Below are 19953 nucleotides of genomic sequence, written 5' to 3'. Positions count from 1 at the left end.
CTTGTTGTTTTTGTCTGGTACAAGGGTGTGTGCTCACCACCAGAGGGTGATGTACATGTACGGGTCTGAGCTGTACATTTGTGTGTATTTGCATACAGGTTGCATTGGCTGAACTTTGTGACTATTATATCAATTTGCAAATCGACTTGAGTGCCAAATATGCTTGAGCATGGCAAAATCCGGTACCTATGAGGAACGGCAGGTACTCTCTGACTCATCCAATGAGACTCCAGTGACGAGCTGTTGTCGACTCTACTTGTGATACGAGTGCACAGCTGAAGGTTTTACCATGCGAAATATTTTTTGTTGAAAGAGGGGTAAATATTTTTTCTTTCTTTTTTTTTTGTCTCAGTTTCTTCATATATTTGTTGTATGTTTCTATCCATGGCTTATAAATGAGTATGCAGTGATGGTCTTATCATCTTATTATTAGAAGTGAATACAAAAAGCTGATTTTGCTTCTATTGTTGGGACTGTCAAAAAAGAAATATTTGGGTCATTTTCATTCTTGAATAATTCCAGACAACAGATGTACTGTATGTTATCTGACCTCCTCTTCATCACCACCCTGTCCCAAAACAAAGTGAGTCTGACATTTGGTGAATTTTACCCGAAATTATAGTGTGGATTTGTCCAAAATGTAAAAAAGTAAATGTAATTCTAATATTAAAATGAAAGCTATGAAAATATCCTATTGCGCACTAAACAGTCTATTTTTTTTCCCTTTCTTTACGTCAAAACCTTTAATGTCTCAAAGAATCAATAAATGGATTTGAGTGAAACAAAGCGTTTTCCCTCCGGGGTCACGTACCTCTTCAGTTCATTACATGTACAAATTTTAACATCACAACATTTACTAGATATTTTTTAAGGTATTCCTAGAATATTTTTATAAAATATACCTGAACAGTCTGCGCAACAATCAGAATCGTACAAAAATTTAAAAAAAAAAAAAAAAAAAAAATCTTTTTTTTTGTTTTAAGAGAGAAAGAAACAAGTCTGGTCGACACAACTTGTGTGAACGCCGAACCTTTTTTGGGGCTGATCAAACCTGATCGCTTTTCGGAGGTGAAATGTTTTGTTTGCTCTAGTCTATTTATTGTTTTCCTGGAGAACAGTTGAAGACAGACGTAAACCGGTTTAAATGTGTGTAATACAATACTCAAACCATTGTGTGGATAACCTTTCATCGTCCAGCCCGACAGCTGCGTAATAGATGTCTGTAACCTGAGCGGAGAAATAATGTGAACTGTGTGAGCGCCATTCAGTCAAAGTAGATTTTTCCCTTTTTTGTTCAGAATATGTACAGCTATCCAACTCAGCAACCCGCCCAGGATATATTACTTATTTTCCAAGTTTTCCTTTTTCCCATTTTTTTGCTCAAACCCAAAATTAAATCATGATTTTATTCCACAATTGTTTTTGCAGTTGAACATTAACTTCTTTTCAGCATGTAATTAGTGTCTGCCAATGTGTAAATAATTTTAATAATTTGATGTACAGAGAGCATGGTCCTTGTTAGCTCTAGCGATTCACAGCAAACTGTAAATATATGCCTTAAATAGTAGCTGTCTTGTCTTGTGTTTGTATGTCTGTCTTGTTTTATGGTTATTGAATTATTGTATCAAGAGGAGCCTCACAAATAAAGCAGAGCTTTTATTGTTTCTACTCTACTTGGTGTCACTAATGTTAAGTCTTAGCTGAAGCGCTCAATAATTCATTTGGTTATTACCGATCACGGGTACATAGACGATGCCCGCATGTGACGATAGGGACCTCCATGAGAACGCTGCAGGTTGTCATTTGAGTGTTGGATTTCTTTGAACGACTGAATTCAAGCCACATGAAATATGATCATTTGGAATTTCCGGTTTTCCCCAGAAGAGTTTTCACTACAAACAGTTCAGCCTCTCCGCTGTGTAATAAACAGTAGGAGGTTCTTACATGGTTGCACATGTGCGACAGGAAGTTGGTGCAGGGCTGCACAAATAAAAATAAAGAGACAAAACATACGTGTTGGTAGCTTCTGAACTGTAGGTAAGCCAGCTAAAATGTAAGTTGCTGTAATTAGTCAAATGTAACTTAACTGATTGCCTTAATCCACAAATTATGTCAATTATGATCCTTGTGATTTGTGGTTAAAATCCCAGTCGTTCTAAAGAAGCTGTGCGGTTAATATAGTTTTATCTGAAGACAACAAAATGTTTTGTATTCATACTGAAAGTGGCTACACCGAAAAAAAGTGTATAAATACTTCCAAAAGCACATTCCAGACTCAATATCAGACGTTATTTATAACGTTGAGATCAGATAAACTTTGTTGATGTGGTGCAGTAAAGTTGACGACTATAAAAATTGAAGAAGGAAGTCAGTGAAATAATGTGCAATAAAAAAAAATTAAAAAAAAGTTAGTGCAGTTAAATCAGAGATCATGAAGATAACAATTACAAGGTAGCATCAATTTTATGAATGGAAAAAAACTACAGCTATAAAGCCGTGCTTGCATTTAATAAGCCATTGGTAAAGGAAGGATTTATGGCTCTAAACAAATTCCCATTTGGCAGATAACTGCAGCCTGTATGAATACTGGCATAACAGAACCGGCTCAGCTGATTTGGTTTAGTTGTAAGCAACTGTGTTAATCTCAATGACTCACGCTGCTCTGTCTCAGTGGAAAAATACAGCAAGGAAGTTGTACCTTGGATCATTATCCGAGCAAAAGACTTTTTCAAGTGGGACGGCATATTGTGCAGACCAGCTCAACAGATAATCAGGGCATAGAGGAGCCAAAGCTTCTTTTTTTTTTCTCACTCTGGCTCTGCTCACGACATGTTGTTTGTGTAGAGGTCCTGCGGTGCACACAGCTGAGGGGAATACTGATCAGTCTGAAGCTGTAAGCAACTCTTGGGGGAGGGTGCCTTGTGATGGAGGGGTAAGTACCTTCTTGTTTTACACTTGGCTGCTAAATGCATCGCTTTAATTCTAAAATGTGCTTCAATAAGTGCAGCTTTCTGATAAACACTTTCCGGTGAAAACTTTCCATTCCTGATAATCCCACAAGCTCAAGTTCAACAAATAAAAAAAAAAAAAAAAAAAAGCTCATGAGCAGTGCCAAACAATCAGCTGAGTACTTTTGTTTCTGTACATAACCCAGAGCAACAAAGTGTTTCGTAGTACTTTTCCATAAATGTGGAAGAGGCTGAAGTAGACTTCACTGCAGATGTCATTATTGCATTTGCTTTTCCTGCATGTCAAGAAAATTCCTTAAAGGAAACAGCCTTGAAATGCCCGGTCAGGATAACGATCTGGCGAAGAAGACACAACTGCTGGATCGAGGCCAGTGGGGGAACAAGTTGGAATTTCTGTTGGCTGTAGCAGGAACCCTGGTTGGGCTAGGAAACCTCTGGAGGTTCCCCTATTTGTGCTACAAAAATGGGGGAGGTAAGCAGGATTCCCATGCAACAAAAAAAACAAAACAACAACATACAATGCTTTTACTATTCTGCAGCTGCACTTAATCAAAATGTAATGAGTCGACAATGACGAAAAAAAAAAGAACTGTGGCGCATAAATACATTGAAGCGATAAGGAAGTCGCTCAGGCGTTGATCAAGGCTGCTCAGTTTGACTTGGTTTAGTCAAATACAGCTCAGGGGACAAAGGAGACGTTTGTCTTTCTGACCAATTTGTAAATCATCAATTGACATAAAAAAAAGTTATATTCGTCAGAAAGTCATACTATGTCTTGCATAACTCTGCAGGCCTTTCATCAGTGTTTGATCTTTTTTAAGGATACAGATAGAGCTGTTTGATGTTTTACCAGTTCTTTAGAATTTACGAGATACGTTCTATAAGAAGAACCCATGTGTTGTTGTTTTTTTTTTTTTACGGTATCCAGATGTTTCCATGCAAAAGACAAAAAAAAAAAAGAGAAAAGACATGAACAACAATCTTCTTGTATAATCTCTCTACAAACAGAAATGACCATGTGTGACATTGGTCTTTGTCAGATTTACAGAGGGAGCAGTGCTTTGAAATGCTTATTATGTTTCTTCTCAGGTGCATTCCTGATTCCTTACGTCTTGTTCCTGCTCTCTTGCGGCATACCGATGTTCCTCCTGGAGACGGCCATGGGACAGTTCACATCTCAAGGATGTATTACCTGCTGGAGGCACTTCTGCCCCTTGTTTGAAGGTCAGTGTATTCACAATAAATGCGTCATGTGACTAGTTTGAATACTCATCATTCTGACACATTTCACAATCACATATACTTGTGTAAACATGTCTAAAAAATAATGTGTCACCCTTAAAGGGTTCCACTTTTACTTCCCTTTTATCTATAACACCAAACGGTAGCAGGCACAAGATTGTGACAAACATTCTGAAGACACCAGATTTTAAAATTGTACGGTCAGTGGGTTTCTTCAGGAGAGACATTGGTGAAGGTGCTGACATCGTGGATGGCTACAGAACTCAAAAAAGGTCCAGAAACATGAACTCTTTAACATTTCTTCTGAGATGAGGACACTTTACAGTTGTTTTATTGAATCTGTTTTCACCTTTTTGTATCATTGGTTTGGAAATTTGACCCAAAAGAATAGACTTGAAACTGGCTTGTTGGCCAGTGAAGATTTCAGGGAGGCGTCAGGCTATGCTCTTGGATATTTATAATGGGCAGCAAGTACTTAAAAGGCCTAACGCTATATTGGGCCACTAGGACCGTCCTCTCATGAAGCTTTTGCCTCCATGACGTCGTTTCAGGAGACCGCTAGGAGAACTATAAGATTCCACTCTCTTTCATCCCAAACGCCATCAATATGCTCAATAGCATCCAGCACTCTGGCTGCACTCTTTTCTTGTACACTTTGCACATTTGCACTACTGTACATGTATGTGAATTTCCACTTCCCTGCTGTAGCTCTGTGTCTTAATGTCTGGATGTGTCGTCATTGTCGTCTTGTCTTTGCGTCTTCTGTTTTTATGTGAAAACAAATGTCCCCTAGTGGGATGGTCAAGATAACCTTGAACCTTGAATTAAGCTTTATTTATTTATCTATTCTACGAGACCACTGTAGATATTTCATGCGTTGTTGAGATCGACATATTGTAAAATTTGTATGTATTGGCTGATTATACTCTTGTGTTCTAAGGGACGCATTTGGCACATCCAATTCGCCCATAGTACAGAGCCAACTGAATCAGCTGTGATAATCAACACGTGTGTGTTTATTAAAGACCCTGTGTCACGAACTGAATGACACTCTGTGTGCACACACATGGGTGTGTCTGTTGCTGCTCCCCACTTGGCAAAATATCAGACCTAATGTGACCGAGAGATTAGTACGGACTCTGAGACACACCCAAAAATCTCAAATATAAAGATATAACGAACATATAAGGAAGTGTTCAAATCTTGATTCCCACGAAGCGACCCAAGTGACCCATACATTCAGTACTTTCAGCTACGTTTAAACGTCGGCGTTTGCTTGCTAACTCATTTTCACACACTCGTACGTAACTGCAACATGTAGAGTTCAAGTGTTGCAGCTGATATATTCTTTCAATCAAATCACAATTTCTATTTTTTTTCTTTTTCTTTTTTGAGTTACACTATTACTCTCTAAGTAGTCCCTGGGGTACAAGTACTCCTGGCTGGGAATCACTGCTCTGGTGAGTTTACAGCAGCAGGATGTGGGATTGACTCAAAATAAACTGGAGGGCACGTGTTCACCAAAATAAAGGAGCATGTCGTCCAGAGCAACAGTGTGTCGGATTGATGTGTTTTAATAGCTTTTTGGACAACAATGGAGGCCTAAGGCACAGAGGATTAAGATCAAGCAACGCTTGTCAGTAGAATCAATTCGTTGTTGGTTTTGGTCTTTTCATGGAATTTGTTGGTAACAAGAAAAATATAAACTGAAAACAAACCGATCTGGATGACTGGACACAGCTCTCGCTTGGTTTCTCTTTCTGGAAGCCTCCTTGCCATGCATGATAAAAACCGGTCACTGGCAGGCGTGCCAGCTGGCAGACTGGGAAGAAACTCTAGCATCTACAACGACACAACATTCTTTAGGTATGAAGATGCTATACGCTTCTTTTTGATGCAAGTGCCATTTTAAAGTTTTCTTGTTGATCAGTGTGCCATATCAATGTTAAGTTATCTTCAACGCATCTGTGCTTTTATCCCATCACTATAGGTAAAGTGCATAGAAATACAAACAAAAAAGAACCTCCCATAATCAACACCTTGTAATTAAATATGAGATCAATTTACTTAAGAAGGCTGCCATCCTCATGAAAACATCCACGTAGATCTGAGTTAAAATCATGAACTTGAAAAAGTTCATGATTTTTTTTTTGAAAAACTTCAAAACCTTGAACCAACCATGTTCATCGGCAAATCAGAGGCATGGTAGGGCAGGTATGCCAACGGTGGCAAACGTACCTAAGGTTGCCTACCCCTGCTATAGACCTATATGCTTTATTATTTTGCCCGTCATTATTAATAATCTACATTGTCCACACTTTGTGTTCTGTGTTCGCAGGGATTGGCTACGCTACCCAGGTTGTGATTGCATACGCTGCCGTGTCATACATTGTCATCCAGGCGTGGGCCTTCTTTTACCTCTTCTCATCCTTCAGCGCTGAGATCCCATGGGCCAGCTGCAGAAACACCTGGAACACAGGTAGACATGCAGACAGCAGCAGAAATGAACTATGTGCACGAAAGACGTCTGTGTCTACGTGTTCTTCGGCATTTAAAACAAATCTCATGTCTTTATAGCAGCAGCAATAGAGAAACTGGCCCACAAGCTTGGAAAATGGCTAGAGAAATACCAGGATCTCTAGAAAATTGCTTGAATTCTTGATCGCTTGATTGGTTGATGAAGTTATTGGTGTCATAGCAGCCCTGTAGCTAACAAAAGGTACAGTTAGTTAACTAGAACTGCCACAGTGGAGGATCCTGCACAGCTAAAATTACTATTCAATGGTTGAGGATCATTTTCTATTTGGTGAGTATAACTGTATCGGCCTCTATGTTTTCAAATATTCATCTACACTCTGATCGATGAAAACACCTCCTCCTGTTTCTTTCTCTCAGAGCTTTGTGTTGAATTTGATGCAACAAATGCGTCATCCAATTGGACAGCAAATGCAACGACGCCTGCAACAGAATTCTGGGAGTAAGTTTCAGTCAACCTTTTTAGCCTGTGTCACATGTTTTTAGAAGCCAAATCGCTAAAGGTGCATTGGCACCCTGTTGTTTTGCATGTTAGTCTTTCCTGTCTTTCTGTAAACAGAGTCTATAGTGCCCTGTTGAACCAATTAGTGAAATTACTAGCAAGTGTTAAATTAGTCAAGTGACTAGGGGCTCACATGACTAATGACAGTGACGACTCACGTGACAAAATGTCAACTTTAGTCTCCTGGATGCATCCACTCCCACCTGCCCTGTGTGGACTATATACCTCTCTTCATGCTACGCCAGTTGCTCTGACTAGTCTAACAATGACTCTTTACATTGGAGTCAGTTGAAAGCGTGGCGCGTCGGGATCAGATGTTGAGGGGAACTGACCGAGCAACGGTACGTGACGAGTTGGGAGTGAAACCGGGTCGACGAAGATTGAAATAAGTCCAAAATAAAAAAGAGAATTTAAGAAATGAAATAAGTATATGCAACTGAAATAAGGGTAGAAAGTATGCGAAACTGCACAAGAATGAACACGAGAAATAAAACAGGAGACAGCCCAGTATGAGAAAAAAAACCTAATTTTGAGAAAATGGCCTTAAAGGTGTAATATACAGGGATTGAGAGCATTCACAACTATTCATACATTTAGCTCAAAGTACAGTTAAATGCAAATGTAGGCAGAGCTGTTAGCAAGGCTGTGGTCTTGTTTCATAATTCCAAATTTCCACAAACTTTCTACAAAGAATTTGGCCAATACTTACAAATGTTATTTGGCAGCAAATACATAAAAACAGGGTGTGAATATGGTATTGCATTTATTTTGCTACGTCATGGTCAACCTTTCCCACTAGATAACATGTAGAACATTCAGTACTCTTTGAATATAGTTAAGGCAATAAAAACCCTGTCAGTAATACACCGCACGAACAATGTGTCCCTGCAGGAGGTTTTCCTTTTCCCCCCGAAGCATTTATGAGGTTGACTTAAGTTAAGCGAGTGTTTGAGAAATAGATTTTCTCAAACAGTGTCGCTGATACTCTAAACTTGCTGGTAAGCACACATGGACAAACAAAGACTAATCCGTCTTTCCTCCATGTCACATGTTGAGCTGAAAAAGAAAGGATGTAAAAGTGAATTAACACAGGGGCCAGATAAAAAAAGAAATGACACAAACTAAACTAAATTATTTATTGAATTGATTGTACTGATCTGATGGGTGTACAGAGCCCCTCTAATGTTAAGTAGCATAATTAGTGGTTAGTTTTTACGCTGCATTGCTGTGTTAGTGTTGCCAAAAAATATCTCGATTACTCATTTCCACCTGAAACTGAAAATGTACTTCTGCAAGGTTTATTTTTCAGCATGAATGTGGTGCAACGTAGCAATAACACCACGTGATCAGTCACATTGATTCTTCACTATCATAATAACCGTATTTATCTTGTGATTGAATTATAGTCGTGAACAATGCTGCCAGGATCGCCGTCTCCACGCTGACTCTTTCTTTGACAATATTTTGTGTTTTCTTTTCAGGAGACGAGTGCTGGGTATATCTCAAGGGATTGATGAGATCGGTAGCCTGAGGTGGGAGTTGGCCTTGTGTCTCTTACTGGCGTGGATCCTTTGCTACTTCTGTGTTTGGAAAGGAGTGAGATCCACTGGAAAGGTACTAAGTCAAGGAAACACCTCAATACATGAGTCAGTAAGAATGCAGATGCCTCTGTAGAAGGCTAACTGTACAGTGCAAAGTGTGTTTATGCTTCACTCTGTGAACCGTTTCACATTTCTTAGACAATTTTTGCACAAAACTATCACTCTTAAAAACGGCTCAGATCTTTTAAGATTTAAGATCCATTTTACATTTATACGTTTCATTTTGCTTCTATATTTGTTTCTTGGTTTTGTACTTACTTTTATTTTTAATTAATATTATTTTTTTTATGTTATGCCCCAACAAGCACAAAGCACATTCCTGAAAACCTATAAACACTAAACTGGATTCTGTAATGGAGTGAGACCTCTGCTCGCAGGAGGCCGCGGACCTCTCGCTCTTTCGTTGTTGTTTGAGCAACAAAGTCACTCTAAGAAAAATCAGCTGGATCCGGCTTACAATGAAAAAGTATTTATAATTCACAAATGCTAAAAAGACAATTACAAACTGAATTACACTGTCGACAGTAAGGAATCGCGAAACCGAGTTCAAAGACTCTCCCCCCCTACCGGCCTACAAACGCCAGTTTACAGTAAAGAAGATCGCCAAGAACTGAACAACATCTCTCCGAACAATGTTTTTATACCCAAAAGTCAGTAGTTTACTTTCAAAAGTCCATTATCAGCTTTGTGATTGGCTGGAATCCGATCATCTCCTCCTGTCCTCGGACAATGCTCTCCATTGGTCTAAGTGATCCACATAATGTCTGAACAGTGTCCTCTGGTCCGACCTGTCCTCCTCCTCATAAAACTGCGTTTACCCGACCCCCGTGTTTTCTTAGGGCTGTCTTCATCTACATCTCTGTTTGATCCATACGTCTCCTTCCCCCACTGTTCACACCCCACATTCCTGAAGTCGGCTCACCAAACTCATCTCATTATCATACAGTTGTTTTCGGATCTGAAAAGCCCGTCTCAAAGGTCTCTCTCTTTCCCTCAAAACATTCAGTAACTGTATTTTATAGTTTGATACATAGAATGATTATACTTTTATGATTTAACACTTTTCCAAACAAACATGTTATAACATTATATCCACCACTAGGAGTGATTATTAAACACATTAACATTGCTTTTTAACTTTAAATTCTTCACAATTCTGCATCTGATTGCACAGTTAGTGTATACATCACAGAACACCCAGGATGTCTGGTGGTGTTCTAGCTGCTAAAGCATGACAGGGAGAGATTTTAGGTGCGTCTCATTGTATCGCCAGCTGCACGTTCAGGACATAATACTTTCACAAATGTCCCCTTAATATTTCCTTTGTTTTTTTCTTTTAGGTGACTTGTGCTTGTTCTGCTGCTGTTCTGTTGCTGCTTCTTGTCAGATTCAACTAATCAATTGTGATATAAAACAACATTTGATTTTAAAACTGCCTTTGTCTCATTTTGACAGGTGGTTTACTTTACAGCCACTTTCCCTTACGTGATGCTGCTGGTTCTGTTGGTCCGTGGAATCACTTTACCGGGAGCTATGGATGGCATAAGATTCTATCTGTATCCTGACCCGACAAGGCTGGTGGACCCTCAAGTAAGTAATACACTTAAGACAAGCTGCCTGCTTAATCGCCTCCCACTGAAAGCCCAAATACTGTAAAATATGATATATGCGTCCACTCTTCCAGTAGATGAAGTGGTGAACGTTTACTGATACGTATGTTTTGGCATCTGCTTAGGTTTGGATGGATGCAGGAGCACAAGTTCTCTTCTCGTTTGGGATTTGTCAGGGGAGTCTGACGGCTCTGGGCAGTTACAATCAATATAACAATGACTGCTTCAAGTAAGTGCTCTCTGCTTTTCTTCTGCTTTTTAAAACATATTAAAACATATTTAACCTGAGATTCTCGCAAAAAAAAAAAAAACATGTTTTTTCTTGCTTTCTCTAACATAGTATTATGACCTAACTGTCACTGTCATTAAATGATATGCTGATTTGCTCCAAAAAAAAAAAAAAAAAAAGGTCAGAAATCATGGAATGTTACGAATACATTTTCCAAGGCAACATATTTGAATTGCTTGATTTGTCAAAAGACACAAAGAGTCGAGTGCTCATTCAATCGGCCAGACGATTGGAGGATAGAAGGAAGGAGATCTTTTAAAGCCACTATGTGTAGAGATGTTAAACGACGACTAAGCAACTTATTTTTTTGCTGGCATACATTTTGTTTGTAGGAGTATGAGGTGATCTCTCGGTGTAACCTGATGCAGCATGTGTCTCGCTTTCACCAGGTTTTGCTCTCTACCACGGTGTCTTTTTTTTTTTTTTTTTTTAATGCGGCCACTGGGAGGGAACCAAAGTTAGAAATGTTGAGAGGGAAAGAGGTACAGTAAAGTAAAAGACTTCTTTCAGTCAGTATGAAGACGATCATCCACGCATCATCGTTTAAAACTCACCATCCCTGTGTGTGTATATATATATATATATATATATATAGATAAATGTCAATATATCATTATAATAATGGTCGTCTTGAGCAGCCTCTGTGTTTACTTCCACCATTATCTCCATCACGCTCTAGGCTATTGTTTTCTTCTCATTGTAACATTTTTACGCAATTCCATTAATTTTAAAAAACGGAGAACAATATCAGCAAAGAGTCGTTCATTAGCGAAACACTTTTTTGTTTTTGTTTCGTTGTTTCCCCAGGGACACGTTTATTCTGTGTTTGGTGAATGGAGGGTCGAGCTTTGTGGCAGGATTTGCCATCTTTTCCGTTTTGGGCTTTATGTCCTACGAACAAGGACTGCCAATATCCGAAGTGGCTGCTTCTGGTGAGACCACCACTACACCCCTTCTGCTATACAGTCCATACATTCAGTGATCGCCTCTCTGTTTGGGTAACGAGCTCCCACCAGTAATAATGATACACACCTGAAACGTGTGTGTTAGTGTGGTTTTAATAGAAGTTCTCGACCTTTTGTAACTTAAGGCCCACTACTGATTGTTAACAGATTGACTAGGTCTTCCTTTAAAAATGATAATAATAATAATAATGAGGAAAAAACAGGTAGGAAGAATAAACTGGGCTTATGTGTTATGCCGCTGTCAGCTTTAATAACCAACATGTGAGACAGGAGAATGGTATTGAATTTTGTTCGTAGATGCCTCCAGTCACTCACTGTGTCGCTGCAGCCGAGGGAACGTTTGCTAGCTAACAGTGGCAAAACTCGCTTGTCTCTTCAAGATGACGTGAGTGATTGGTGTGGTGATATTCAAACGCAACTGATCATAGAAATTCTGCATTTTAATCTTTTTTTATTTCTATGAATTTTTGACCACATTTAGATACAGAAATAATGAGCGTCGTAAACTACTAAATAATTCAAAATGTAGGGTAGCTGTATTTTAAAGGCCAAAGTAGATTGTTTGTGGGAGTTTGGAGTACAACAGCAAGTGTACCTTCTTGTCTTTGTTACATTATTACACAAGAAGATGAATATTGTCCTTTCAAAGTAATATATTGCCAAATGTTCTCAATTGCAGGACCTGGCTTGGCATTTATTGCCTATCCCCGGGCAGTAGCCATGATGCCTTTTCCTCAGTTATGGGCCATATGTTTCTTCATCATGGTCATCTTGTTGGGTGCAGACACACAGGTGAGATAATTAAGCATTTTTACTTGAATTGCATTAAGCAGCTTTAAAAGCAGCTTTACTATTTAGCCTTTGTTAATTGCAGACAACAGCTTTTTGTCTCCAAGTGTTTGGGTTCACTCGTCGCTCTGTGTCTCCGGTGTAGTTCGTGAGTCTGGAGTGCCTGATGACCTCCGTGACGGACATGTTCCCCACCGTGTTTCGGAGAGCTTATCGTCGAGAATTGCTGCTGCTTTGTCTCTGCACTGTTTTCTTCTTGCTCGGCCTCCTTCTCGTCACAGAGGTGAGAACCCGTGTTCGTGGCTCTCGATGAATGAAAGCGAGACTGTGCACCGTCCAAAAGCAGGCGAAGTGCAATCTCTCCAGGACCTGCAGCACGCTGAATTGCTTCGGTCATCGAATTTAAGCCGAGCAAAAAATGTCAAGCATCTGAACATTAAGCAAACATTGTTGTGTTGTTTTTGTGTTTGATGTGCAGTAAAAATCGACCCTCTATCTTCCTGCAGGGAGGCTTGTATTTCCTTCAGCTTTTTGACCATTACGTTTGCAGTGGCAACAATCTTCTCCTTCTTTCAGTGTGTCAGTCGATAGCAATCGGCTGGATATACGGTGAGTTATTAAGGTGATTTATTTTTATGCCTATAAATTATTAGGAGTTGTAAAAGGTTCTGATTAAAAAGCTTTTCATACCGGTGATAGTTATTCCTTGAGGCAAATGATTTTAAAAGCCTTCATTCAGTGGTTGGTCATGCTTTTGGACTGAAGTTGAAGTCAAACTAAAAAATGAAAAAGCACAAAAAGTGATTGTGTTGATATAGTTACTCTTTTTTTTTTCTTTACAACAGGGATGTTTGTAAACAGCAACGGGCCCAATACACCAGAATCTGTGTTTTTGTCGGCATGAAAGTAATAAATAAATGGCAATAAAAAGAGATTTAGTTTGAGGTCATTTAGAAACAGTGTCGCCACAAATTTGAGAGATTCTTATTTAAAAGATGACGGTCTTGTGTTGGTCCAAAATATCAATAGCAGACTCAAAAATCTTAATTTAAATGCTGAAAATATGATGATGGGGCTCAAAAGTACAATAAACCCATTGAATCGGGTTTAAGTGAGGCTGCAGCAGAGTGATCAATATCTCTAAACTGACACTGACGGAGGTAAGTGTTCGCACTCACGCTACTTAATGCCTCTACAACTCACCGTTTTGTCAGTTGACTTACCAGATACTGTGCCAACACATAAATTCCTGTGGTCTCCTTTATGTTAAGCTTCCACTCCTGTTTAAGCTTGTTTAAGCTTGTTTAAGCTTGATAGACATCAAGCTCATCAATGGATCTCTTTGACTGAAGAGAGAAAAAGTCCTTCGCCTTGTCAACTGGGATTTAAATGCTGCCTAGGTTAAAGATTTTACATAAAAACAAAACAATTAATAATAATACATAAAACATATACATTTTGTAACGCCAGCACCCACAATAGCTTCTCTTAAATACCACCATTAACCATTTAAATACATGTGTGATTTGTCAGTCATCAATCTATTACATCATGCATTTGTTTGTGTTGTAACGTGGGTTTTGGGTGACTGTGCAGAATGTTTTTTTCATATTTAAAGATTTTAAGTCCAAACAGGCTGTTTATTTATGTTCCTTTTCATTACCAGGTGCAAATCGTCTCTTTGACAACATTGAAGACATGGTAGGCTATCGTCCATGGTCCATAATGAAGTACTGCTGGCTTTACATTACCCCCACTGTTTGTCTGGTGAGTGAAATACTTTCTTTAAATCTCCTCAATAGTAGTTTGATGCAGTTTGATGTATTTGTGGTCCATATAGATGGCAAAGTGATTGAGAGAGAACAAAGGGAAATCTAAGCAGTTTTGGCCAACTTCAATGATTCGATGATGTTTTGAGTTTACGTTGAGACTCAAATTGCATCGCTGCCTCTTACTCATGATGTGATATGGTTGGTTTTTAAAATGTGGATTGAAGAGAGTTTCCTGAGAATAGTATCTGGACAAATATCTGTCTGTTTGGAAGGACAGGGACACTCTTTTCTTTGTTATTAAGTGTCTTTTACAGGAAGAACGTGTTTTGCCTGCTGTGAGGTGACACAGCGCGGAAAGAGGGAAGAGAATCATATTGCCACCCATGTTTTTTTGGTATACAATTCAGAACATGTAATACATGTTGACATTTGACAGAACAAATACAGTCTCAAGTTCAACTGCCTAACATGGTTACCTAACACTAAACTATAGTACAAGATCAAACAAAAGTGGTCCTTACAATAAGATGAAGGAGAAACAAGGGAGGGACGAAAAGAAAAAAAAATATTATTATTATTTCAAACGTTCAAAGTTTGGGCAATTCAAACGAGAAATGACAACAATGTTCTGTTCAACAAAGCCAAAAAAAATAACATACATGGTCTAAAGTATGTGAACCTGAACAAAGTATATGGAATAATAAAAAAACACTTACAATAATATGCTGGCAATATGATAATAACAGCCTGCACTCTTCTGGGGGATTTTGAAGCCTGGCTCTGAAGTTGTGCAATCAGACTTGACTCGTGTCTCAATTATTCCCAGAGCTGTTTGACAGTGCGGAGGTCAGGGTCCGGTTTCACAAAGATGTTTTTAGTGTTTGGCCAGTTTTGCTCTTAAGTCTAATGCAAGAAAGTTTCAGTGAAATAAAGAAAGCGTTAGACACCCTAACCCCAAGGCTGACTCTGAACTAAGAGCCATGCCTCCATGCAACAGTGACACCTGCTGGCCTGTGGTGACAAAAAAAAAGACACTCAAAACTCATAATTTGTGATTAGTTAACGATGTGTGGAGCAAACCATGAAGTGTGACTTCTGCCACAGTACAAAGCCACAGCATCTCTCAGCTCTGCTGCAGGACTGCACTGTACCGGAGGTTTCTTGTGTCGTGAAACTGAATCACCAAATCTTCTCAGTAAAATGTTGAGAAAAAACAAAAAGAGGCTGCTGGGGTGAAGTGGTTTGATGAGGTTTATTTTACTCAGAATTTATGGCAAATTAGTCCAGACAAGAACCAGACAGTGTTGAATGAATGAATGAATGTCTGACTAGATCTAAGATAGCCAAAGTCTATCTGTGGGAAACAGGCTTCAGGGCTCCGCAGACCAGTCAAGATTAATTGCATAGCCCTAAAGCCAGACCTTTTTTTTAGCACTATGTCAGTGCAAAAAAAAAAGATTCTGGTATCAGTTTTGGTTTCTGTTTGTGGTTTGTATAGTGTTATATTAACCACGTTTGAGCAGGTTTTGGTTGAATGCAGCAGTCCGTGTGGAGGTCAAAAGAGGTCAAAAGCACTGGCTGAACAGCAATCTGTGAACCCAAAGGCTGTCGTCTGACCATTTAGTGTTTTATCAGCTGGCTACCCCCCCCCCCCCCCCCAAATCCCCCAAAATATATAGCCCCTTATCCCCAGAGGTTAATCCTTGCAAAATAGTGCAAAAAAAAAGTACACGAAAGTATCTGGACAGGGGCGTCCAAGTAGTTTTGCTCATATAGTGTCAATGAAAAGACGCCACCATCGATCTGTAAATGATCCGTACATGTGTTGATAATAAACATTCTTCAAGGAGAAAATGTTTGATGAAGGTAGAAGTTAGTGATCTGACCTGATTTCACTGAAGCCGGATGAAAATAATAGTTGTTGTTTTTGTTTCTTCTCGACAGAGTACCTTCATCTTTTCATTGGTGAGATACAAGCCTCTCAAGTTCAACAAAACCTACGTCTATCCAACCTGGGCCTATACTTTGGGCTGGTTCCTCGGACTGTTCTGTGTTCTCCTGGTTCCTCTGTGGATCGTCTATAAACTGACGCAGATGAACGGGACTATAGGGCAGGTATGTACTCGACAAAGAACGATGAAATGAATAAAAATGTTATCATGACAGAAAGCATGTAATATTAACTATGATGTAAATAGATGTTGTGGTTGATTTGAGGCAGTGAAGAACTCTGTGTTGTCCTTCACAAATCTGAATGAGGTAACAGTTCGCCCCTGCAGTGCAGAAAATACAAGGTTGGTTAGTTAATTACAAAATATTCCAACATTGAGAAGTAATTACTGCAAGAATTACAGTACAAGTACTGTTGTACAACACGCAGAGTCCAATTACTGACAAACAGGAGCTTTACAAGTTTTCAAAAGGAACATCAGTGGGTCAACAAGGCCCTCCAGCCAGACATGCATGTCAAGGAGATGCAGCTGCACATACCTACAAAAATACTCAACCTGACACTGATGAAGCAGAGAAGTGTAACAAATTAGAGGTGAGAGGCAGGGCTTTCTTAAGTAGCCTCAGTTTGTATATTGTATAGTTTGTATATTACTGAGTGCTACATACAGGCTCATATTTTTGTCTCACCATTTTAGTTGTTAGGTAAGTCTGTTGACAATAACAAATTACCGGTTAAACCGGTTATATTTTCTTCTGATTGCTTGTTTTTTGTAAACTACAATAGTTGCTAAATTCATTTTTTTTTTTGCCATTCTAATCTTTTCAGCTCTACTCAAACCATTTCAAGCTAATAGTCGACATACACTTTGACAGCACCAATTCAGACAATCCTATAGTTTTGTGCACTTAAAGGATTTAAAAACCTCACCCTCATCATCATTTCAATGTCAGTGTCAACACTGCATTGGCACGAATGAGGGTATGGATGCAAAGTTGAATCTGACGCAACTTTTGCCAAAAAAAACCAACCTCAATGCAACATCACCCAGCAACGCACTGCGACCATTGAAATACCTGCAAATTCCTGTCAGATTAAACCTCAGTGTACCGGTGTGACCCAAACAGGCCCGGGACAGCTAAACACTTACCATTAGATTTGACTGGTTGAAGGACAAGGTCAATGGACTGACATGAAAGCAAACAATGAAAATGCCGGACGATCACAAAACGTTATTGCAATTCATCTTTTAAGGTGTGAATGAATATCGGCATCAGATAATAATCTGTTCACAAGGAGTGGAGGAACTAAAAAAAAAAAACACAAGGCTACTTCATGGTGGCTCCAGAGGAAAACTCATGAGATCAAGTACAAGATGGCAACATTCCACTCTCAGTGCTCCTCCCAGTTTGTTAATCTGATTTTTCTTATTTTTCACATTTGTTCAGTTTGTTACAAATGTAGCAATACTTTAACAAATAGGAAGGAGCGCCGAGGAAGCCTTGATGCAGTTTGTGTTAATGCCCTCCTTTTCTGACCACGTTGGGGAAACCTGTACTGCACTGCACCTCAACAATTCTACTGACACCAACTGACTGACGTTGTTTCTACAGAACCTCAAGCAGCTTTGTCGCCCTGAAATCAAGACGCACGGCAAAGCAAAGCGGCCCGAGCAATGCCCTCTGAACCCAGACGACACTCTTACTCCCGCTGCCAATGAATACAAAGCGAGCGGTGGAGCTGAGATGGAGACGCAAATGTGAGAAACTGAACATTTTTGACAATGTTTTCAAATGTGACATTCTGATTTTAAACTCTGGGTTTTTACAAGTGAAGCATTTTAAAGAAATTATGATGAGGAATGAATTCTGAGGAGCTCTTGTGTCACTGTAAAATGTCTTTCTGTCGACCACCTTTTGTATATACAGTGTTGAAAAAGTTTAAAAAGAAGCTCTATTTTCAGTTAAAGCAAACCTTTTACCTGACAGATAGACAGATAGACAGACAGACAGATAGATTGATCACTTTTAAAAACCTTTGAAGTACTTTAAAGAAAGTTAAGCAGCTGCTGCAACAGGCTGGCACTTTATATATATATATATATATATATATATATATATATATATACACATTTGAAATGGTTTGCCTTATATATTATATTTTCCTCTATTAGCTATGAATGTTCTATATTATATATTTGCTGTTACATTTATTTACCTGCATCTGTTACTAGATTACATTAGAATTAAACTGGGATCATTTCCACAATCTGCCACCAAGAGACAAACGGCTTCTGACAGTTCGGCCCGTTTGCTTTATTGTGTGAGCCCACCGCACTCGTCCCGCCTAGTGATATTGTTTGCATACGGGTCTTCAAAACTCACACATGTTTGATTGGATTTACTGCGCAGATGGTACAAATGTTCTCCTTTTAAAATAACACAACAGGCTAAAGAGTAGTAATACTGTTTTTCTTTCTACCTATATGTTTTGATATGGCACTGGGGTTGTTACTGCTGGATTAGGGTTACTCAGTTTAGTAGGTGGTTACTGTTTTAAATGTATAGAGAAGGAAAGTGAGACTTTCAAGCATCTCCAGGGTTCCAGAAGTAAAAGACCTACTATTTATTTTCTGTATAGAAAATGTTAGTTGACTGCCAACATGCCCCCTGTTGGCACTTGGCAGTCACTCTCATGACACTCTTTGCACAAAGTTCTGTTGCCAGCAACACTAATGTCAGTCTGAAGCTAAAGATTTCTCCTTGTAGCACACACTTAATGCATTCAGCATTTTAAATCTCTTCACTTTCAGATTTTGGATTAATTCAACAACTAGACTGCAGTAGTCTTGCAGTAGTCTTGTAGTAGTTGATCTTTATTGTACCAACAAAGCATTCAGAACTTGTAACAATTCAGATTCAAGTCTCTGTGTGGATTATTCTCCATAGCAACTGCTGCTGAGGCTCATGGGAACTGTGCAGAAAAGCATTAGTATACATTAAGTGGAAATGTTTTATAACCAATAGACATAACACTTTTGGATAATTAAATTCCCAGAACAGTTAAATGTTCTTCTTTCTGTGTTGAAGAACATTTAAGTTTTCACAAAAAATTACCGTCAAATATGATTTAAAAAATGTGTATAGAAATATTTTAATGTTTCTGGAACCTCTCTGCCCACAGGAAATGCCTCCCTTGACAGGTGTTTTAAAAGGTCTTCAGTTAATGTCGTGCAAACAATATATTCAGATCTATTTCAGTGGCATATATATATATATATATATATATATATATATATATATATATATATATATATATATATATATATATATATATATATGCATCATTTTTTTTGTTAGTCGATTCAGACTCTTTTGGACACCACTGTAGCTGATCTTGTTAATGTTGTAGAGATCCATAACAGTTGATTCCTGGAAAACTGACATTGAATTTTTTTTTTGTCAAATATGTATTGACAGCAGAGTGAAGATGGTTCACAGAAGCTGTCGGGTTCCTTCATGTGGATTTTGTATAAGCAATGTAGAACATATTTTGTCAAATCTTATCCATGTTTTGAGAATTCAATAAATTTTTATATCATGCTGATTTTGAATTTATTTTGCATCGTATTTGTACACATCATATTTATATTCACATTATTTCCAGTCTTGTTATCCACCCCAAGATATTTCTCTATGACAAACTGAAAGGGAATTCAAATAATGGAC

General features: G+C 38.7%; 1 protein-coding gene across 1 annotated transcript; it reads left to right on the top strand.

Annotated features, from left to right (window-relative positions):
* Positions 1-2668: 2668 nt before the first annotated feature.
* On the top strand, positions 2669-19831 carry LOC137873743 (sodium- and chloride-dependent GABA transporter 2-like). The gene is made up of 15 exons (XM_068712127.1): positions 2669-2932; positions 3257-3441; positions 4059-4193; positions 6550-6690; positions 7107-7188; positions 8730-8862; positions 10305-10439; positions 10585-10688; positions 11556-11680; positions 12393-12505; positions 12648-12785; positions 13009-13111; positions 14169-14269; positions 16219-16389; positions 17839-19831. The coding sequence occupies exons 1-15, from the start codon at positions 2925-2927 to the stop codon at positions 17986-17988; spliced, it is 1824 nt and encodes a 607-aa protein (XP_068568228.1). The 5' UTR covers positions 2669-2924; the 3' UTR covers positions 17989-19831.
* The last annotated feature ends 122 nt before the right edge of the window (positions 19832-19953 follow it).

Source organism: Cebidichthys violaceus, unplaced genomic scaffold, assembly GCF_023349555.1.
Source record: "Cebidichthys violaceus isolate CVI_PGR_0920_01 unplaced genomic scaffold, fCebVio1.0.p SCAF_17, whole genome shotgun sequence".
In the NCBI taxonomy this organism is placed as follows: domain Eukaryota; kingdom Metazoa; phylum Chordata; class Actinopteri; order Perciformes; family Stichaeidae; genus Cebidichthys; species Cebidichthys violaceus.
Note: the sequence above shows the minus strand (reverse complement) of the source record. Positions and strands in the feature narration are given on the sequence as shown.